General features: G+C 58.7%; 2 protein-coding genes across 4 annotated transcripts in view; both read right to left on the bottom strand.

Moving 5' to 3' along the window:
- The window catches only part of TMEM132A (transmembrane protein 132A), a 15,748-nt gene extending 5,044 nt beyond the window's left edge, over nucleotides 1-10,704 (bottom strand). The window contains exons 1-7 of the mRNA XM_004714931.2: nucleotides 10,599-10,704; nucleotides 5,716-5,930; nucleotides 5,333-5,551; nucleotides 4,014-4,345; nucleotides 2,242-2,391; nucleotides 708-903; nucleotides 438-581 (exon numbers count right to left, since the gene is read on the bottom strand). Coding sequence (XP_004714988.1) covers nucleotides 438-581; nucleotides 708-903; nucleotides 2,242-2,391; nucleotides 4,014-4,345; nucleotides 5,333-5,551; nucleotides 5,716-5,930; nucleotides 10,599-10,704 — 1,362 coding nt within the window. The remainder of the gene's footprint in view (nucleotides 1-437; nucleotides 582-707; nucleotides 904-2,241; nucleotides 2,392-4,013; nucleotides 4,346-5,332; nucleotides 5,552-5,715; nucleotides 5,931-10,598) is intronic.
- A 1,084-nt stretch (nucleotides 10,705-11,788) lies between these two features.
- On the bottom strand, nucleotides 11,789-20,143 carry TMEM109 (transmembrane protein 109). 3 transcript variants are annotated; one of them, XM_045297094.1, is made up of 5 exons: nucleotides 20,052-20,142; nucleotides 16,324-16,511; nucleotides 14,788-15,031; nucleotides 13,896-13,998; nucleotides 11,789-13,154 (listed from the first exon to the last, which is right to left on the bottom strand). In XM_045297094.1, exons 3-5 carry the CDS (start codon nucleotides 15,022-15,024, stop codon nucleotides 12,763-12,765), a joined length of 732 nt encoding a protein of 243 aa, XP_045153029.1. In that variant the 5' UTR covers nucleotides 15,025-15,031; nucleotides 16,324-16,511; nucleotides 20,052-20,142; the 3' UTR covers nucleotides 11,789-12,762. The 3 variants fall into 3 exon arrangements, with proteins under 3 accessions (XP_045153029.1, XP_004714987.1, XP_045153028.1); XM_004714930.2 differs by lacking the exon at nucleotides 16,324-16,511 and having other exon boundaries at nucleotides 20,052-20,143; XM_045297093.1 differs by lacking the exon at nucleotides 20,052-20,142 and having other exon boundaries at nucleotides 16,324-16,674.
- Between the last annotated feature and the right edge of the window lie 1,531 nt (nucleotides 20,144-21,674).

Below are 21,674 nucleotides of genomic sequence, written 5' to 3' on the forward strand. Positions count from 1 at the left end.
CAGTGTTTGTCATCGCCAAAGGGCTGCGGAGCTAGCGCTTTCCTGACAAGGGGGCAGGAGGCCAAGCACATTCAGGAGCCTGTATTCTCAGTCCTCCTTCATCACCGCAGTGCACTGCTGCCAGGTGCCTGTAACTGTGACTTGGTGAGCCCGTGTGTACAGGGCAGAACCGCAACATTGGGTCTCAAGGCTGCGACCTTTCGGAAGCAGGTTGCCAGGTCTGTCCTCCGAGGCACTACCGCGTGAGTTTAGACCGCCGACCTTCAGCAACCGCCAGGGACTCCACCTCTGCAGTGACAGTGCCTGAGCTGGGGCCGCCGGATTCCGGTGGGTACAAAAGAGGTGGCCGAGGAGACTTCCGGTCTAAAGCAGCAGCTCCCTTGGGGACCTAAGTGGGAGGGGGCAATCTGGAGCGTGTCACCGTGGATGTCACTCACCTGTAGGACCTGTGTGTTGGCAGACTCGCAGCCGATATGTTCCGTCACCTCCACCAGGGTGCCCCCACTGTCCACAGTGACAAGGCGCACGGGGACATGTCGGGGCACGCCGGTCAGCGGGGCCGTGTTCACCAGCTCCTCCGCCTGGGGGTGTGCAGGAAGAGTTCAGCTACAAGCCCCTTAGCAGGGGGCAGGGGTGGGGGCGCGGGCCGGCGGGTGAGGAGGGGCACTTGGCCCCTGCCCAGTCATGCAGAAGCAGGGGCTTCTTGCCTTGGCCAGTGGGACGAGTGCTCTTACGTCCCGCTCTGACACCAGGATCTCCCACACCATCTTGTCCTTCTCTGCCTCCGGGGCCTGGCCAGGGTACTCCAGCTGCCATGTGACCGGACGGGTGACCGCCCCACCCCCGCTGGTACCATTCTCCACGGCGAAGTCCACCCACAGGAACTCGGCCAGCTCCGGGGTGCTGCGGGGAGCAGAGAGGAGTGCTGAGTGCCCACGGGCTGTCAGGCACCCGTCCCTTGTGCAGTCACCAGCCCCATACCAGATACGGAGACTGAGGCTTCGGGGTCCTGCCACTCACCCAAGGTCCCCCAGCCAGTCAGTGCCGGGGCTCTATCCCAAGCAGCCCAGTTCCAGAGCCCAGGCTTTTCGCACCCGTGAGCTCGGCAAGGCCCACGCAGCTGAGGATCCTCCTCCAAGGCGAGTGCTGGCTTCCTGGGCCCTCTCCACCCCCACCGCTGCGCCCTGGAGCCATTCAACCAGGGAAATGCCCACTGCTGTTACTGCCTCACAGTGGTGACCCTACAGGACACCATACAACTGCCCCGTGTGGTTTCGGAGGCTGTCAATCTTTGCAGGAGCTGACCGCCTGTCCTTCTCCCACAGAGTGGTTGACGGGCTGGAGCAGCCAGCACTTAACCTATGACCTCACCAGGGCTCCCTTCCCAAGCCGTCAGGGGGACATAAAGCACCTGATGGCCATTTCCAGCCAAGAGTGCAATTGGACTCCAGGTTGCAAGACTGGATATGCCACCTTCCGGATTGAAACCCTGGTAGCTTCCTCTCCACAAACCCCTCCCCGGTTTACAAGTGAGGGGCCTGCGGCTTAGCGGCGGGCGGGGATGGAGAGGTGGCGTTGGAGGGAGGTTTACAGGGCGGTAGGGACCGGCTTAGCGCAGGGGCTGCACTGCCCACAGGCTCCGGGTGCGGATCAGAAGACTCTGTGAGTGCTGGGGATGGCGGGGTAGGCGGCTGGGTTTGGGGGAGGCGGCTGGGTTTGGGGGAGGCATGGGTTATAAATGTCCAGAAGCAGTGGAGCTACCATGTGGGTTTGGACGGGCAACCCTTGGCGACACCCACGGACGCCGTCATTGCAGCAGTACTACATGTGTGCTGGGCCCACCTCACTCTTGAGGGGCACAAAAGAGGTGGCCTAGGAGGCTTGGGGTCTCAAGGAGAAGCAGCTCCCTGGGGGACCCGAGTGGGGAGGGGGTGATCTGGGGGTATGCTGCGTGGATGCAGGGACAGGGCAGTGGCGGTGAGGGCTCGAGCTGGAGGGCTGGGGTAGGTTGGCATCACCTAGAATCAGGACGTGGCCCGTGTGAGGCCGCATCATCATGGCTGAATGAATGAGTGAATGAGTGATACATCGTCTGCACATGCTGCCTTGAAAGTCTGTTCTCGGTCTGCTCACAGGGGCAAATTGAGGCATCACCAGGGCCCCTTCCCTCAGGCACAATAACACCCCCCACCCCCTCATTAGCCCTTCAGGGCCCATCACCCATGCTGCCGGGCTGCCCACCTGGAGTGTGGCACTGCAGCCCCGGCACGGTGACAAGTGATGAGAGCGGTGTGGTGTTTGGAACTCTTGAAGTGGACCAGTTTGACAGTCCAGAGGGTGGGCTGGACTGGGCGGGCGGCACTCACATGCAGGCCTTTCTTCACCTTGATCCTGTGGGATGGCACACAAGGGCGTGTGTCAGGTGGGCACTGAGCCAGGGGCTAGATCAAAGGGGGAAGACAAGGGACAGGGACCCCCCAGGAGAGCAGCCTCCTCCTGGCGTCTCGGGGTCCCGTGTGAATCTCCTGCTCGCCCCCGTCTGGTCTGACCTGCTCTTGGTGGGAGTTCACCTTAGCTCATGTTACCTTACGCTCTCCCACTCAAAGTCCACTGCCCCCTGAGCAAGGCCTGCCAGTGTCTGGTCTAGCCAGCTCTTCAGCCGTGACATCTCACACTTGGGTGTCAACTGTACTGAAAGTGCCTGGGCCCTGGGCCTTTGCTCGATCCTGTCTTCTTCCAGATCTGCCCACCAACCACCCCAGTGCCATGTCCTTCAGAAAGCTTGCCCTGGTTTTGTGTGCCAGGGAAATTCCCCCCATCCCCACTCCCACAGACTTTGTTTCTTGGTCAGAGTGCAAAGACACCCCCCCCAAGCTCTCCCGTCCCCTCGTGCCCCACCCAGGTAGTGGCTTGTGCTGGAGGGGAACTGAGCTGGCTCCCTGTGGTGGTGTCCAACAAGTACTGGTGAGTGTGTGTCTGTCCAAGAGAGCTAGAGATGGAGAGGCATCCCCCGAGATACGCTGGGATGGACCCTCATATCCCACACTCTGGGGAGGCAAGCCATGCCCTACCTATCCTGGTTGATGGGTTGAATGGGCATCCCCGCCCACCCGTTAGCCAGGATGGGCAGTGGGGCTTTGCTACACCCACGTGTGAGCTGGTGACTATAGGCACAGGCCAGGGAGCTGAATGGAAGGTTGTACACGGAAAAAATGCACCTAGATGTTTGAGTCATTAGAGCACCACCCCTCTGCCCTTCCTCAGGCACAGTTTCCCCAGCTTCCAAGCCCACCCCTGCCTCTCCCCCTCTCGAGCCTTGCAGCCGCCCAGTGAAGTGGGTGGCATTAGCCCCGAGGGATGACAGTTTCTTAAAGAGGGGCCTTAAAAGCTTGCAATCGGCTATCCAAGAGACACCTGGGCTCTACTCTTCTGGAGAGGGCATGGAGGACACAGAGCCAGGAAGCTGAGAAGCCACCAGACGGCCGGTCCACCTGCCTCCATCGACCACGAGGGCTCCAGAGACTGGAAGAACTGGCTGGTACCCAGCTACCATGATGGAATGGCTTGATCAAATATGCAAGCAAATTCGTCCTGGGTCTATTGAGGCAGGGTGGGGGACCTTCACGCTGAGAAAACCTTCACACCAAGAACCAGAAATGCCCCCTGAAGCCATCTCTGCACGTACTGAATGACACAGCGACAGACGGCTCTTCTAAAGGAGCATCTGCTGAGCTCACACAGCTCGCAGCGACGGGAAAGACAAGCTGAGAGGTCTGGGGTGGGTGGGTCTCGGACATGGGGCTAGAAGATTGGAAGGAGGGGTAGCGAGATTTGAACGCGCAGAGATGGAGGAGTGTCTGGATGCTCTCAGATCTCAGAGCAGTACCAAGGCGAGGGGCCTCCAGCCTCAGGGCTGTGCCCACCCCTGTGGGACCCAGGTGACAGCCATGAGAGTTCCTTGTCTGCACGGGGGTGGCAGGTTGGAGGTCCTCGTCCCCAGGTCCCATGCTCACCGCAGGGTCAGGAGGCTGGCCGTGAAGTTGCGTCGAAGAAGGAGGGTAGCACTGAAGGTCCGGCCAGGCCGCACAGGCAGGTCGGGCACCCGCAGGGTCACGGCCTCATCCAGGGGCACCTCCTGGTACTGCGGGGGGTCCGCTGAACGCAGTTCCACACTGCCCACAGGGAGGGCCTGCTTCCTGAGGTCTTCCTCGCTGCCTGGGCCACAGCCGCCAGGGCCGTCGGCCTCGGGCTCCAGCGTGTAGGTCAGCTCGGCCCGCGTGGAGGTGGCCTGGGAGAACCAGTGGGCGGGGAACGCCAGCTCCACCACACAGGCGCCCAGGGTCGGCTGTGGAGAGGGGTCGGGTTGGCTCGGGGACCGGGAGCTGGAGGGGCCGTGCATGAAAGAGGGCCACAGGTGTGTCCCAGGTGCTTCACCATGATACAGAGCAAAGGGGCGGGGTCTTCTTCCACCCTGGGGCCTGATCTCCCTGGAGCAAGACACCCCAAAGCCTCTCCTGACAGTGTCCTACGAGGGCCCTGACCACAACCAGGCTTCCACTCAGTATCCCCAAATCCAGCCCCGGGAGTCCATTCCGACTTGCTGCCACCCTGCGCCACCCCGTGCGTGCAGAGTGCCCCTGCTGCCTTAGGTTCTCAAGGCCATGACCTTGCTAAAAGCACGACGATCACCAGGCACGTCTTTGAAGCACCCCTGGGTGGGTTTGAACTGCCAACCTTTGGGTGAGAGTCTCACTCCAGATTCTCACCAAAGACCTCTCTCTTTCTTGCTCCAGTGGCCCCCTGGGCTTGCCTCCAGCAACAGCCCTCGCCTCGCAGCACAGGAGCAGCCCCAGGCTGCGCACATCCCCTGGCTGAGGGAGGGGACGGCTCAGGGACAAAAGCCCCACTTGCATTGTCTCACTTACTCTTCACACCAACCCCACATGAGGCAGGAATTATGACCGCTCCATTTTACAGATGAGGAAACGGAGGCTCAGAGCGAGGCAGCTCTTCGCCCAATGTCAGACACGAGGAACTGAACTCCGTAAGACGGATATTAAACCCACTGCCTTCCAGGGGATTTCTGGCTCAGAGCGACCCTAAAAGACAGAGCCAAACTGTCCCCTAGGGTGTCCAAAGGTGTCCATCTTCCTGGTGGACACTGCCGCATTGCTCTCCCTCGGAGAGGCTGGTGGCTTCGAACTGCTGACCTCTTGGCTGGCCACCAAGCTCTGAGCCCTTTCCTGCGCCCCTGTGAAAGCTCCCAGAAGGGCTGAGCTCTGTTATCCCAATCCAGGACCCCTCTCTGAGCCCACAGGGGCCCACCACTCACCTGGAAGCGGCAGGCCCGGTGAGCAGTGCCCGCAGGGTGGGTGGCATGGAGCCGGGCACATGGTAGGCTGCCAGGCCCGGGGGGCCAGTCCTGCCCCCTGAGATGGAAGAGGACTCGGGCGTGGGGCTCCGCTGGAGTCACCGCAGCTTCCACAGACACGGCTCGAACGTCCCACGGGACTGGCTGCTGGTGGGGCTCAGTGACGCGGGGAGGGACCACCTGAGAGGGGGTGGGGGTGCGGATGAGGAAATAGGAGCTGGTATCCAGGCTCGGGAGAGGACAAGCAGCCTTTGTGGGCCGCCCCTCGGGTGCCAGGGAGGGAGCTGAGCCACACACCAGACCTGGGGCTCTGAGACTGGGGGCTGTTGTGCCCCTGTGCTTACCTGTTGAGTGGCAAAGGGCGGGTAGGAGGCCCGGAGCAGTGGCTGGGCCCTGGGCCAGGGCTGCAGGAGCAGGAAGGTCTCTGACCTTGAGCTTAGGGAAGCGTTGGCCGGTGGGTAGCGGCCTACTTGCTGTGCTCGGAAGTGCTCGGGGGCATCCAGGAGCTCCAGGGCAGCTGGCAAGTAGACGGGCTCTAGGGGGTTCTGGTCACAGCCCACTGCAGAGGGAGAAGAGGCAGGGATGGTGAGAGCTCCCAAGCTCCATCCTGGGGCACAGTGCTGGTAGGCAGTGGAGGGAGAAAGGTACACCCATTCCCCAGGTGGTGAGACGGATGCAGGAGCCCCACATAAGTTGCATGGGACAGAAACAAGATTTGCATCTGGACCGAGGACTCCCTGAATGCTACACTCCCTGGATGCCAGCTTCCAATCCGTCTAGACTTCCGTAAACCCGGACTCCCTCCCTTGCTCCAGCAGAATTTTCCCAGTGCCCCCTTGTCCTCCATGCCTGTCCCCTGCCTACTCCCCTCAGACACCCCGGTGGCATTTGTGGGGCACGAGTCTCACCAAACAGAACCTGAGAGGTAAACAACCAGGAAGAGAATCGTTTGGAGAGGGTGGGACCCTCCTTCTGGCCTAGAGTCCTTGGCTAGGCTTGGCTGGGCATCCTAGGCATTGCCAGTCTCCCTGGGAGGTGGTGGGGAGGGAGATGCTGAGATGATTTGTGAAGGCCTGGGGGTGCCCAGTAGGAGCCCTGGTGGCCTAGTGATTATACATTCGACAACACCCAAGGTCAGCAGTTCAAAACCACCAGATGTTCTGCCAGAGAAAGATGAGGCTTTATATTTTAGTTAAGAGTTAAAGTCTTAGAAACTCACGGAGGCAATTCTACCCTGTCCTGTAGAGTCACTGTGGACTGGAAGGGAGTCGAGGGCAGTGAGGGAGTGCTCAGGCAAGCAGTAGGGAGAGGATTATGAACCTGTAGCTCTAAGGACCGCTAGGGCCATCTTTGATTTGTGCTAGGTGACTTGTTGCTGTTGGGGACTGTTAAGTGGATCCTACTCAGAGTGACCCCATGCTCCAGAGCACCAGAGCAGAACTTCCCAGGGGCCGTTTCTTGGCTGTCTTCTTTACGGAAGCAGCCTGGCAGGCCTTGCTCCCACGGAGTGGCCGGGTGAGTCTGGACTGCTCACTTTTCATTAGCAGCATGTGCTTAACCATTGTACCTGGGGTCCCTTCGCTGGCTAACCATCCCAGCAATCCTCAGCCACAGTTCTGAACACTTATGCAGGGCATTATTTTACATGCGCCAACTCCTTTCATTTTAATAATAACTCTATGGACTGTTGTTGTTGGTTCTGACTCAGCGGCCCGTCGTGCAGTAGCACCACCCGCTGTCTGATCCTGCGCTATCCCCACAGGCGTTGCTGTGTTGAGCCCCCTCTTGGCAGCCACCATCTCCCTGAGGGTCTTTGTCTGTACCAAGCATGCTATCCATTTCCGGAGACTGGTCTCTCCTGATAACATGTCCAAAGTACCTGAGACCAAACCTCACCATTCTCCCTTCTAAGGACCCTTCCGCCGTACTTCTCCCACGACAGAGTTGCTCGGGCTTCCAGCAGCGCTCGCTATGTTTATTTGGCTTCGCCAACACCATCACGCCCAAGCATCAATTCTCCTGCAGTCTTTCTGGTCCGCTGTCCACCTATCGAGTGCCCATGGGGCAATTGAAACGATCGCGGCTGGCGATAGGCACCCCTTAGGCATTCTTTGCTCTTTAGCATTTCCAAGAGGTCTTTGGCAGCAGACCCTCCCAAGGCAATGCACTGTTGCATGTCTTGATGGCTGCTTCCTTGGGCACTGACTGCGGATCCAAGTGAAATGAAATCCTAGACGATGTCACTCTCTCCTCCGTTTACCAGGATGTTGCTTATGGGCCCCGTGGTGAGGGGTGTTTTGCTTTGCTCTGTATGTGGAGGTGTAAGAATTCAGGGTGAAGGATGCAGCCTTTGGTCTTCAGCAGTAAGTGCTTCAATCCTCTTCACATCCAGCAAGAAGGGTCGTGTCACCTGCAGGCTGCAGGCTGTCTGTTAAGCTTCCTCCAATCCTGATGTCGCACCTTCTTCATGGACTCCAGCTTCCCAGATTATCTGCGCAGCATGCAGACTGAAGGAGCCTGGTGACAGGACAGCCCTGGATCTGTTCATTCCACCGCCTCTTGGTCGGGATGCAAGTTCCATGTGAGCACAAGGATGTGTTCTGGCATTCCCGGTCTCCAAAATATGAACCAGAGCTTTCTGGGATCCGTAGCCCAATGCCTTTAAACAATCAATACAACAGAATTACTTTCCTGGTACTCTACTTCTGCAAGCTCGGCCTGATAGCAGTCACAATATCCTTTGTTCCAAGTCCTCTTCGGAATCCGGCTTGGGGTTCTGGGTTCTGGCAGCTTCTTGTTGGCATGCTCCCGCAACCACATTTGAATTCTCTTCAGCAAAATTTTTCCCGTCTCTAACATTCAAGCACTAGCCTTAAATCCAATACTTTTAGTGATCAGACAGTAGCTAGATGCCTACCAAGAAGACCAGATAATATAACCATCATTCAAATGTGCAAACCAGCCAGCCACAAAGGCCTAGGATGAAGAATTGAGGATGTCGACCAACTTCTGTAGTCGGAAAGTGACCCTACGCTGGTAATTCCTGGCGGTTGGAATGAGAACATTGTAAGCAAAGGAGAAAGATCATTCGAAGTGGATGGCCCTGGTGACAGAAACGATGCTGGAGCTCACGTGATAGACTCTGTAAGACTAACAACCTATTCACTGGAAACACCTTTTCTTGTTCTGTTTTTTCCTTCCCCAACAACACACCTGGTAGTCCTACACATGGACCTCACCAGGCGGCATACACAGGATCTAACCGAGTCCATCTGCGGGAAGGCACGGTGGAGAGACGCTTGGTAACAGAACAAGGCCAAGGCTCAACGGCGGGCAGACCACCTACTGGTCAAGTGCAAGGTCAAGATGAAGCCGAGGGCCAATTAGAGCAAGTAGGCAATAAGTAGGCCCTTGAGAACATCCCACCTGCACTGAGAGACCATCTCAGGAATGGATCTGGCACATGAAATACTAACGACTGGATGAACTGTGAGCTGAGAGTGAGCACAGCATCCTTGAAGGAAGTGAAAGACGAGAGAAAGACAAGGCCAGACGGGGGTCGAAAGCGTGCTCTTGAATGGAGAGGAGCCCAAGCAAAGGGGACGTTCAGGACCAGGTTCCACTATCTGAATCCTGCCTTGCAGGCAGGAGGCTGGGTGGTGAAGGCACTTGCCTGAGGCGCCACACTGGGAGGCACTAACCACTGGTACACCCTCCCTCTCTCCTCGTGGGTACTGCTAGAACGGGGAGGCTGTGGGATTTGCTGTTCAGTGGCAGCCATCCTCCCTCCTTCAGGGTCATTCTCCAGGAAGCACTCCTGGACTGCTAGTCCCTGCTTGTGGCCTCACCCCCGGTCACTTCTTGTGAGACCTTGTCTTACTCGGACCGGAATGCCCCTGAAGAACAGAACCTCCCTGGGAGGAGGGACACTCGGAGGCCACGGTACCCTGCCTCAGTGGAGCAAGATGCCCTGCTCCTTCACCTATAGAGGTACTTAGTGAGGCCAGCGGCTGTCCGGCGAGCAGGCTTCATGACCGCTGCCTAATGGATATGACCAGGCTCTCCTGGCTGTTAGGGCTCTCCCACCCAGTGGTCCCCCAAGGAGGGGAGCAGGTGGCTGAAAGCAGCCCTGACATCCACTTCATCTCAGCACCCCCACCCACCCACCCCCACTCAGGGGCTGCCATGGGGACTGGTGGGCTTGGCCCTCCTGCACAGCCCCTCACACCAGGGAACATGTGTCTGAGATGCCGCCACCACCTCAGTCCCAAGTGTAACAGGTGAGTGACTCCTGCTCCCTAGGGCTGGCCTCTAGCCAGGAGGGCACTCCTACTCCATTCCCTGATAATTATAAGGTGCTTGGTGGCTGACTATCATGGGCTCCCATCCCCCAAGGCTCAGCACTGGGGCTGGAGGGGTGTGTGCGTGTGTGCCTTACTACCTCCCGGCCCCTCTCCTGTGACACCATGCACTCTGTAGCCACAGCCCACGTCAAGGGGAGCTGGACCTCCGCCCCTGGCACCATGCTGCCACTGCCCCTTCCAAGGGCTCTAGGCACCAAGGAGGCAAACCCTGGAGACTCCAAGGTCAGAGAGGCTCCTTGAGGCAGGGGGTGGGGCTGGGGGGCTGCTCACCTTCCCTGGTGTTGGGAGACCCCATGGGGGAGGGAAGCAAGTGCTGCTGTATGGATTGGGGGTGAGGGTGAAGAGGGTCCGTCCAGCATGGGGGGCAGGTCAGGCTGCCTGGCTGCGGGGCTAGAAGCTGGGCTGGATTAAGAGGTAAAGGGGTCACCTGGCAGGGCCTCTGCCAGTCAGCTCCAGTCCGGCAGGAGTTGCCGAGTGGCAGAAAGTGAGGGAAGAGTCCTGGTGGTACAATGGTTAAGCACGGGGCTGCTGACGGGAAGGTTGGCAGATCCAAGCCACCAGCAGCTCCGAAGAGGAGAGATGTGGCGGTCAGCTTCGGTAATGATTGCAGCCTTGGAAACCTTAAGGGACAGTGCTGCTGTGTCCTGGAGGGTCACTACGGGTCAGAAGCTACGAGTTGGTTTTCTTTTTGGTACAAGGCGAGGGAAGCTATAGGGGCGCGCGCCTGGGAACGGGATCCCGGTGGTCAGCTCTCGCCAACCCTCAGGACACGCTGGGGGGCGCCCCTCCTCGGGGCTGCGTCCGAGCACCCGGAGGGTCGCGGCTCCTGGGCATCCCTCCCGCCCCGCCCAGCCCCCGCTGACCTCTCACGACGTCCAGGGTGAGGACCACCAGGAGCCAGAGCCGGAGCCCGGGGCCGCGGGGCTCCCCGGGGGCCGCCTCCGCGCGCCCCGCCACCTGGGCGCACATCCTCCGGCGGAAGGCGGCGGACTCGGCGGGTGGCTCAGGCGGCCGCTGTCCGGCCCGGCATTGCCCGCCGCCCGGCCCGGTCGGCTGCTCCCGCCACCGCCCGCCGCCCCGCGGCCGCGGTTCGCAGACAATGGAGCGGGCGCGAGGGTGGGAGGGAGGCGAGCAGCACATGGGCTGCCCCTCCGCCGGGTCCTAGTGCCCCGCGTGTCCAAGCCCTCGGTGGCCGCGCGCCCGAGGGCAGCCAGCAGGCCGCTTCTCCCGCCTGACCTCACCCGGGGCTGGCCCGCCTCTGCTGGGAGCGACCCAGGGCGTTCGACTTCCTTCAGGAAAACTCCGAGTCAGGGAGGGAAAAACCACTTCCTCTCCAACATCGCCTCCCGCCCCGCCCCGCCCCGAAGCAGCCCACCTGTAAAAGCATCTAACATCTGAATCAGACCAGAATTTTAGGAACCTGGCCCGCAGGGGCAGGGAAGGCCAAACGGGGCCCTATGACAACCACTTAGGCCTGCCCGGACAGAGCCAGGTGCAGGCAGCTCGAGTTTCATGCCCAGTCCCACCCTGGGGAGAGGCCTGTGGATCTGGGAAATGTGATGCAGGGGTCCAGGACCAGAACTGCCTGCCAGGCTGTGGTGTTGTGAGAGGTCAGGGCAGAAGGCTAGCTGCACATTCATCTCCTGGGCAATTTAAGAGAAAAACATGCCTCTCTGCAGAAACTACTTATACAGGTCTGTTGAGGACTATGAGGCAGAGGCAGCAAGACTGGAGGGCTCCATGGGGAGGGGTCAGAAGCTGGGCCACGAGGTCGAGCTACCATCCTCTTCCCACTGTTCCTTGAGCACACTGGTTCTGCGAGCTCCCTGGAGGGCACTGAACTTCTCCGGCCCTTTAGCCCATCAGGGAGGAAGTGGGTGGGGTGGCAAAACTGGCCCCAGCATGCCTTTGGGGCTTTTCCCCTCCCCCAGAATCACACAAGCCTCTGTTGGGGACAGTCCGGAAAGCAGGGCGGCCTACTGAGGTGAGTTCAGTAAGAGGGTGAATCAAGGAACCCAGACGTTAAGTACAGAGATTTTTATAGGGAACCAGATAATAAAATAGCGTGCATTTTATTGAAAACCAACCAAGCGCTGATAAAAATATCTATCTCTGCAGCTGTGAGTCCAAACAGTTTCGGGACCAACTGGGCACTTCACATCCCATGCATGCCGGGCCTGGCAGAGAGCCCACCCATCCACCTCTGCATAGCCCCAGGCAAAAGTGGCCCCTGGCCGCCATGAGGGAGAGCCTGGTAGAGGCTCAGCCAGTAGGCCCCCTGTGTCACTGGGGAGGGGCGTGGGCTCTGTCTACACTCCTGGGTCAGTGCTGGGCAGTCCGAGCACCAGCTTCTTCATGGCAGTGAGTGCAGGGAAGGACTAAGAACAGGCAAGAGGCTCCTCCTCCAGGCTTCCGGGCTCTGCACCCCCACAGGGACCTGGCAGCACAGGGATTGTGGAGTCCTTGCAGGCTGCAGCCCTCTTTGCTTTGGCTAAAGGGGAACTGGGATTCTGAGGGGACTGCTCTCCTGGACACGGAGCAGCCACAGTCCGTTTGCTGCCGTACAGGGCTCGGATTAAGGCACTTGAAACTGACCCAGCTCCTTCCCCACCACTGGGCAGGGAAGAGGACAGGGGCCCTCCTTGAGGGGCTGTGATCTGGTTGGAGTGCAGGGCTAGAAGACAGAGGGCACCAGGAAGGGAGTGGTGGGTGGCTTGGAAGGGACATCCATCTGGAAGACCAAGCAAGCAAAAGTAGCAGGGAGGGGAGGGGGTTATGATGAGGAGAAGCGGGAGCCGAGTCCCTCTCACCTGCCTGGGGGTGTGAACAAGCCAGACAGTCGCTCGGGGGCCCGGGGCCCTAAGCACCAGCAGGGGAACAGGCTTCCTCTTGCTTAGCTAGGGTGGTAGGGTCTGGAGGTTCAGAGATAGGGCAAGAACAGGCTTGGGGCTGGGGGGATGGCTGTGCAGCTGGAAGCAGCGCAGCTCTTTGGTGGGATGCAGGCGGCACTGCTGGGGGGGGGCCTCCTCACTCTTCCTCCACGCTCCGGGGCGCCTTGGCTGCACGCCTCTGTCGCCAGCGCAGCTCCTCCACCTGGCGCTCCAGCCCCCGCACCTTGGCCTCCAGCTGGGCCCCGGAGGCCCGGGTGCCAGTGAGCCGGCTCAGCAGGGCGTAGAGGGTTAGCAGAGGCAAGAGGAGCAGAGCCCGGGTGGAGGGGTCGGGCACAGACTTCATCAAGGCCACAAAGCCTGCCAGGAAGAGGCCAAGCTTCAGGCCCCACAGGATCCGGCCCAGCAGGGCCAGGACCAGGCCGAGGAGCAGCGACAGCAACCAGTAGGTGACCAGGGCCGAGGCGCCCCACAACAGGAAGGTCTGCACCTGGCTGGGGCTCAGCTGCAGGCCCTGTGTGAGGTGGTCCCCTGGAAGGAAGGAAGCAGAGGCAGACGTCAGCTCACGCTGGGCAGCACAGCCCCAGCATAATCAAATGCAGGCAGGCTATAGCTGTCTCAGCCCCTCAATGGGGCAATTCTAGCTGCCTCACCAAGCCATGGTTCACAGTCAAACGAGAGTCCACAGCTTAGCATGCTGGCAAGGAAACTCCTGTTTCTTATTTTTAAAAACCACCACCATTGATTTCAGCCACATCAACTTGGACTCATGGCAATGCCAGTTTGTTTTTTAATCATTTTATTGGGGGCTTGTACAACTCTTATCACAATCCATACATCCTTCCATTGTGGGTGATGCCTGTTATAACACAGAACCGCTCCACAGGGGTTCTATGGGGCCCTGGTGGCAGAGCAGGGGAATATGCTTTAGTCCACAGTTAATAAGCTACCAGTTGGTCCTTGGGAGAAAGACAAGGCTCTGGAATCCGAAGGCACAGTTCTATTCTGCCCTACAGGAACTAACCTGCCGGCGGTGGCTTTCCTGGAAGCAGATCACCCACCCTTTATTCTGCAGCACTGTGGGGGAGGTTTGAATTGCCAAATCTTTAGGTTAGGGCAAACTGTTTACCCCAGGGACCTAAACACTGGGGTTAAGGGGTCAGGGTCAGCACGCTGGCTGCCTCCCGGGACACCTGCACATGTCCAGCAGCTGAGGACAGCCCTGATCCTGCCAGGGACCAGTTCCCCCAGGCCACGCCCTTTGCCACTCACCATCTAGCCCCAAGGCATTCAGAAGTTGTGCGATGATCCCAGACAGAGCGAAGAAGGCCACAGAGATGGCCGAGGAGATGACCCAGAGCACCTGAGAGGAGGTCTGCGGGGAGAGAGAGTGTCTGGGCTGCATGCCACCGAAGCACCGCCATGCAGGCCAGCAGCAAGGGCTCCTGCCCGCTGCTTGACGGAGGGGATGGCCGGGGAGGAGGTTTGTTTGTGGGCCTCGGGTCTGCCTGGGGCCCCTGCCACAAAAGTCTCCCAGTGAGGAAGACAAAGTCCCTGAGGCGCTAAGAGCCCTCGGGGGTGGGCCGATGTTTGTGGGGGAGTGGGCATCGGCTGACCGCTTTAGTCATCACACCGTGAAACGGTGTGTGCCTGGCCTCTAGGAGGTGGTGACAACGGGCTAAAGGGTATCTGCCAGGTCTTGGCCTGTGGAGGGAGCAGGGGTCAAGCAGCTGCCCTACACCGGGGGCTTTGGGGATGCAGCTGGGCCGCCAGCAGGCAGGAGAGACTGCCCTTCTGAAGCAACCCCGCCCGGTCACAAATGTCTTTCAAGGGGGAAGAGATGGGCTCATTCTCAATGTCTGACAACCAAAGACTTCAGGGCCCATCCTGACCCTAGTCACCCAGTGCCATGGCTTACATGGCTTACACATGTGGCTGGGAAGGCCTGGGGCCAGGGAAAGATGAGGGTGGGGCAACCAGGCCCCAGGACAAGCATCAAATGATGAGAGAGAAAGTGTGGGCTGGCTCCTTTTGGTAGCACGGGGCCTCTCTGCACTAGGGACCAGGGAACAGAGGAGGCGTGGAGCCATGAAGGCTGGCCAGGCACAGCCCGATTCTCCCTTGACCAGTCCCAAGGGTGGGTCCAGGGGCCTCTGCTCCTTACCTCTGACACCAGGTGCATGTTCTCAGGCCCGACCCAGGCGTCCAGTGTCTCCCGCAGAGAGCGGCCGATCTGGGTCAGAAGACCCACCGGGGCCTCCCTTTTTTGCTGGCCTGGTGGTGCGAAGTCTCGGTGGGACTGGGACAATGCCAAGTGGAGGAGGGCGAGGACCACTAGGACCCTCAGGCCGATGTTGAACAGATGCTTGCCCCAGGACGAGCGGCTGCCTGAGCCTGCCATGGCTGGTCTGCCGGGAGAGAGGCACAGAGTAAAACCAGGAGTCCCGACTGGGAGAAACCCACTATCCCAGCTAGGAGTTGCCCTGCAGGCAGCTACACTGAAGCCAAAGAGAGAGAGAGCTGTCCACTGAGAGAACTGGCACAACCACCTGATTCCCAAGCTCCTCTTTCTCTTTGCACACCACTTGCATATTAATTAGCCCCCAAGCTGCCTGCAATGCCTTCGGGGTGGATGGAGAGAACTTTCCTAGGTTTCTTACAGTTTGAGAAAAGCTGGCTGATTGCGGATCTGGAGCCCTGGTGGCATAGGAGGTTACACAGTGGGCTGCTAACTGCAAGGTCAGCAGTTCAAAACTACCAGCTGATCATCAGGAGCAAGAAGGGGCTTTCTATTCCCAGAAAGAGATAGTCTCAGAAAGCCATGGGGGGCTTTCTATCCAGCCCTATAGGGTTGAGTGAATGGGAATCGACTTACTGGCAGCGAGAGAAAGATAAAGGCCTATGTCTCAGATGCTGTCGGTCTTGTCCCTCCGCAGCTTCTAATCTACTTAAGATAAAGCTGATACCAACACACACACACACACACACACACACAGTTACAACTGCCATGGTATGACGATGGAAACAGAAGGGCACAATTCTGCACTCCAGCAGGAATCACAGATGCACATGAGCCAATGTGCTGTGCAGGTTGCGTCGTGTCCCCCCTCGAATGGAAGAGAAGGAAAGGAGGGTCAGAAGTGGTGAGGCCAAGCCTCGAACCCGGACTTCCTGTTCCCTGTGACTCTCCATGTGGCTGTTCATCAGCATCACCTGGGCACTGTGCCAAGTGTGGCCACCCTTTCCCACTCCCAGGGGTCCTGATGCCCTTGTCCAGGGATGGACCAGGCACAGGGCTGTGAGAGCTTCCAGGGGGCCGGGAGTGGGGGGAGTGGTCCGAGAGCCCAAGCCAAGGATCACTGATACAGGGTGGCCACACTGTTCCCCGCCAGGATACGTAAAGGGTTAAAGACACCCTTTAAAGAAAGATGTTATTTTGAATAAAAAAAGACCATTTCACTAGGTCTGTGTTAGGCAACAAGGTGCCCTGGTGGCATAGAGGTTTAAGTGTCTGGCTGTTGACCAACAGGTTGGCAGTTCAAACCCACCAGTCGCTCCATGGGAGAAAGGCATGGTGGTCCCTAAAGATCACAGTCTTGGACACCCACAGGGGCCATTCCACTGTGTCCCACAGTCACGAGTCGGGATCACCCCACGCAGCGGCGTGGTGCCACACAACACCTACTTCACAAGAACCTACCAGGTGGGCATTGTGAGTACCCAGTGCTGACTGAGCAGGGAGCTGAGGAAGTAGGGAAATGGAATTTGAGTCCAGGCGCATCTTCTTGCAGACCCCGGGCCTACAACCCCTTCGCTTTCTCCCTCCGGATGAAGCCTCCTCCGGGCTTGGACGGCCGGAGCACGGGTTATTCCTGCAGGAAAACAAACCTGACGCCCAGCACTCGGCTCAGGGGCTTTCTGGGGAACAGGCACAGGAGCCAATAAACTGCTTGGTGTGTGTGCAACATGATGCTGCAGGCCAGTTAAGACCAACAAATATCTAGTCATCGAACCAGGTGAGGGGCAGCCAAGAATAATGTTTGCCAATCCACCTTCCACTTGCCACCCTGCTTGAGACGTGGCCAACAGCCCTGGCAAGTTCCTGTTCTCTCCTCTGGGGGGGAGGGGGGCAGGCGGGCAGGCAGACTTCTAAGGTTTTTGTTGTTACCCTGACACTAGGGGGTGGGGTGGGTGTTGGCCAGAAATCCAGGGCCATCAGGACAGAGCAGCCAGGGAGGGAAGTCCCTTCCTACTCTTGAAAGGAGAGGAGGGGGAAGTCCAAAAAAGGACTCTAAAAATACACATTCAGGGAGAATTTGGGCCCACCACAGCTGCTCTAAGCCCCTCTGGAGGGTCCCAATGTCAGCACGCGTTGCATAGCATGCAATCCGGGTGGCAGGTCCTTGGGTTGGGAAAGCCTTCTACTCTCTTTGGCACAAACCAGGGCCCAGGTGGCTCCTGCCTGCCTACTGGCTGAGTGGAGGAAGGCCGGGTCAGGTCCTGGGCGATCTGGGTCAGATCCACGTCGGGGACTTAAAAGAGCAGGTTGCTATCTTGGGTTGGATCCTATATCCCAGGACTTCCACCAGGAGGGATCGGATGTCGTCTCTGCTACTGCAGGTCAGGGTGACATGTGAGGCCACAGCCAGAATGATGCTCCAGTGGCCCCTGCCTCCAGTTGGGGGGAGTCAGGGACCTGGAAAGAAACCTACGCAGTGAGACCAGCACCTAAGGACAGCACACCCCAAATCTCCCAGAAGCCAGCATGCCCCCTTTGGAGATAACAAGTATGGCTGACTGGCTGACCTGTCTTAGTTCTAGGCTAATCCCAGGCAGCACAGGAACCCTGGTGGTGTAGTGGATAAGCACTGGGCTGCTAACCACAAGGTCAGCAGTTCGAAACCTCAAACTGATCTGAGGGTCTCTACTCCCTTAAAGAATTACAGCCTCAGAAACCTACAAGGGCAGTTCTGCCCTGCCCTGTAGGGTCCCTATGAGTCACCATCAACTTGGCCAGGAGTTTGTTTTAGAGTTTCCTTCCAAGCACACAGCGGTCTGTCCCATGGCCATGACACATCTGCTCTTTGGCCACGGCTGCCAGGAGCCGAAACAGTTCCTAGCTCTGCCAGAACCCCAAAGGGAATGAAACCCACTGTCAGTGAGTGCACTCCGACTTGAGGCAGGGTTTCCGGTGCCGTGTAAATCCCACAGGAGCGGGCGGCCTTGTCTTTTTCCCTGGTCATGGCTGATGGGGTTGACCTGCTGACCTTGCAGCTCCTCACCTAACCCACAGCACCACCTGGGCCCCTTCTGAAGGTCCCGATAGTTTCCTCTCCTACGCTGCCTGCCGGGCCTCAGGCCTACAGGAAGCCCTCAGCAACAAACAGAGTAGGTGCTGTGTGGGGCTGCGGGAGAGATTGTCACAGGCTTAGGCTCTCCCCCATGTTATTCAGGAAACTTTGACTTGATGTCAGTGGCCTGCCCAAGATCACGCAGTGGCGCTGGGGCTTGGCCCCAGAACCCAGGTTCCAAGTCTTGCCCTTGAGCTCACTGCACAGATGGTCCAGGCACAAGAAGAGTTGATCCCTGCCCTCAAGGGGCTTACAGGTCTGCCAGATGGTAATAAGCTCAAAGTGCGGGGACATCGGGTGCCCAGAGGGGACCGCACACCTGGAGATGAGCCTGCAGAGCAGGGCTTACAGGTAGAAGCATGAGAAGGCAGAGGCAGGGACAAGACCTGCCACTTTTGTGCTAGGGGTTTGGATGTTCTGACTCTGGCTGGGCCAGCCAAACCTGGCAGGGCTGGGGAAGGGTTTCACTTATCAGGGCGGAGAGAGAGACCGTAGCATAGCTGTGATTGCTAGGGCAGGGTGGGACAGCTCATACCCGCCTGGGCTGGCCCTTCCTCCTCTCCTGGCCAAGTAGGTGGTTTGGTCTCCTCTCTATGAATCCACCTGTGGCCGGAGGGGCAGCTAACTGGGTGCCCTCTGTTGACCCTGATTTCCCTATCCACTGCTCACAGGTGCCTCTCTGGAGCAACGGTTCTCAATGTAGATGCCCATCAGCACAGCCCGTGGAGCCTACTGAAGCCAGGAAGTCTGCCCCACCTTCCTGGGGAGGAGAAGAGGGGGTAGGGTGGGGGCTTGCAGGGCTTTGTTTTTCAAGCTCCACAGGCCTTTCTCAGGCAGGCAGGCAGGCAGGCAGCAACGGGCAGGAAAACCAACTCCAGGCAAAGCCCCTCTGATTGACACAGCGGCTGCAACAATGGGCTCAAACGTAACCACTTCAGTGAGGGCAGCCCAGGGCTGGGCGGTGCTTCCTTCTGTTGCACACCCAGTGGCTATGAGTCGGAAGCGACTTGATGCCACCTAACAACAGCAGGCAAAGCCCCAATCGTGGGGCTCTGTGCCAAGGGCCTAGAAAAGCCACCCCTCACCTGGGCTACTTAACCCGTCTGAGCTTCCCTCAGTCTTTTCACTTGGACAAGAGAAGTGTTTACAAAGAGTTCACACCGGGTCAGCCCCTGCAGAAATGGTGCAGCACCCGTTCCCCACCCCTCTGCCAAAGTCAACGCGAGTTTACATTGTAGCATCAGGTAGTTGCACACCTGCCGCCCCCAGGAGATCTTAGGCACTTCGAGCTACACTTGCCACATAAATTTATCTTGGCGTTCCAGTGCCCAGCAGCACGTCACGAACCCCTGAGTGTAGAAGTGTCGAAAAGTCTAGGGAGGGATGTTTTCATCGCTGATCTCAATCAGCAGCAGCGGCCGGATTGGAAGGGCGCTGCCAGCTGGGCCGAAGCCGGCATTCAAGAGAAAGGAGTCAGCGGCCCCCGGCAAATCTGGGGTTGTCCCACTAAGACCCTGACAGCTGCGGCCCAACAACTGTTTGGGGGCAGGGCGGCGGCGAAGCGAAGGGGCAGCCATGGGGCCGCGCGGCGCCCGCCCAGGGCCCAGCCTCCTCCAGACAGGGTGTCAGTGGCATGTGCTATTTTCAACAGTGCGTCCCCTGCCTGCCAAGCCCTGCTGGGTGGCGGCGCGGGCAGGGGCGCGGTGCGGCCGGGATGCGGGGCCCCGAGGGGCTCGGGCCGCGGAGTTCGGCGCAGGGGGGGCTGGAGCTGGCCGCGTCCCCCTGTCGGGCAGCCTCCGCGGACCTCGGAGCGGCGCTCGGAACCCGCTTCTCCCCGGAAACGCGCGCCTCCCGCGTTACCTAGGAGCAGCGCCCCCCGTTGCATAGCAACGAGGATCATCCGGGTCCCCAGTGCGTCCCCCTCCCCGCCCGGCCACGCGCGGCCCAGGACCCCTTTGGACCCCTCCCCATTCGGGCTCTGCAGGCCTCGCGGCTCCACCCTGGCCCTGCCCGCGGCGGCTGCCACCTCCGGGTCCCACGCGCCGTCCCTCAAGCCCCGGCCTCGGCGCGCACTCACCGGACTCTGGTCGCTGCTACCGTTCACGTGCGACTTCGCTAAAACGCGCCACCAAACCCGCGCCTCGACTCCGGGGCGTTGGTTTATCGTCTGCGCACGCGCAAGGCGGGAGGCGGCCGGAGCCTGGCGGTCTTGCTCGCTGGCTAAACTAGGTGCCCTGAGCGCATGCGCTCTCCCCTTCAGATTACGTTGTGCTGGTTTTTGGGTTTGTTTTTGTTTTTTCTCTCCTCTAAACAATCGCACCGAGAAACGAATGGAATCGGAAGTTACAAGCTGGGAACGGAAGCCTCTGCAAGGAAAGGGGAAAGAAGTGGCTACATTTGGGCTGCAGGGTGCGAAAACTGTATCTTTGAGATAGGGATGGAGGCCAACTGGCTTCTCCCCAGCCCCTCGGCATTTTGGGAAATGTAGTTCTTGTCGAGAGCGAGCTGCCTGCGGCGTTGTGGGAAATGTAGTTCTAAGGTGGCGCCTCCCGAGAACACTTGGTCTTTTGGAGGAAACTTTTGGCGCTAAAAAGGCACAAAGGGAAACGACGTGTGAGCTGAAATGAAAGGCACCACAACGCCGGGAAGTGCGTCGTTATCTTCAGCGTGTACTGCCATCGCCACCTTCTTTCAATGACTCCTAAATCAGCTTGTGTCCTAACTTCCCGTCCTGAAACCTCAGAGAAGGGACCCCGCCCGACCCCTTTTCTACAACAAAGGGGTCGTGCTAAAGGGAGTGATCTTTTTTGCCTGCCACCCTGACCGAGTCACTTCATTTGGGGGCGCCATGGTTCCTTCAACGGTAGAACCGGGAAGGTAGTAACAATCCTATTTCACGGTAGGTGTGAGGATTCAAGAAGTCAGGAGACTGACACCCACATACTTTTTTATCACCAAGACTGTCAGCCAGTGGACAGCTTCTCCCTGAGGTTTAAATCAGTTCCTCAAACTTGAGGTTCTAAAACAGGAACTCTTTTTGCCCCCCTCCTGACTCTGGGGAAACGCACTGGGGACCGGGATCCTCCTTGCTTTGCAAGGGGGGGGGGGGGCTGCGCTTCTCTGAGGTAGTAGTTCTTTGTGCCTCCCAAGCACCACCAAGCACAGGATTCCTGCCCATGGTTTCCCCCAGGTGTTTCTCATACCCATCTGTCAGCGCTCCATTCCCTGCCTGCCACAGCCAGGTGCCTCATTCTTCTAAAATAGCCTCAAGTAGTGCCTGGGCCCTGGACCTCACCTCCCAACCTTTGTCACCTTGGCAAGCGTACATTTGCTTGTGAGATTGTTGCTGATTTGTAGCACTACCAAGATTTCTTCCCCACCCCGTGCAAGAAATGTAACTTCTTTCTTTCCAGGACAAATCCACTTCTTTTCCATTTGGAGAGGAGGAGAAACCATCTCAGAGTTCAGAGCTCTTTCCACCCCTGATTTTGAGATGGTACACCTCTCTTAAGAGGTGAACCTAGGGCCAGAGAGGCAGGGAGAAGCTCAGCTAACCTGTGGGTATCAGCTGTTTGATCTGAACAGCTCCTGAGGCCTCCTCTGCTCTTGTTTGTCTACCCAGATAGCCCCTGGGTCTGCCTGGGAAGTGGAGCCCAGCTGCACTATAGGGGTTGCACTATAGGTTACACAGCAATGAGAG

The sequence above is a fragment of the Echinops telfairi genome, unplaced genomic scaffold (genome assembly GCF_000313985.2).
Source record: "Echinops telfairi isolate 266 unplaced genomic scaffold, ASM31398v2 ScPeMD7_7416;HRSCAF=8454, whole genome shotgun sequence".
NCBI lineage: Eukaryota > Metazoa > Chordata > Mammalia > Afrosoricida > Tenrecidae > Echinops > Echinops telfairi.

What these genes read in the sequence shown, in the direction of transcription:
- TMEM109 (XM_004714930.2), bottom strand. Translation starts at nt 15,024, where the DNA reads ATGGCAGGCTCAGGCAGCCGCTCGTCCTGGGGCAAGCATCTGTTCAAC. An exon ending in ACATGCACCTGGTGTCAGAG is followed by an intron (nt 13,999 to 14,787) that starts GTAAGGAGCAGA and finishes CTCTCCCCGCAG; the next exon opens with ACCTCCTCTCAGGTGCTCTG. An exon ending in GAATGCCTTGGGGCTAGATG is followed by an intron (nt 13,155 to 13,895) that starts GTGAGTGGCAAA and finishes CCTTCCTTCCAG; the next exon opens with GGGACCACCTCACACAGGGC.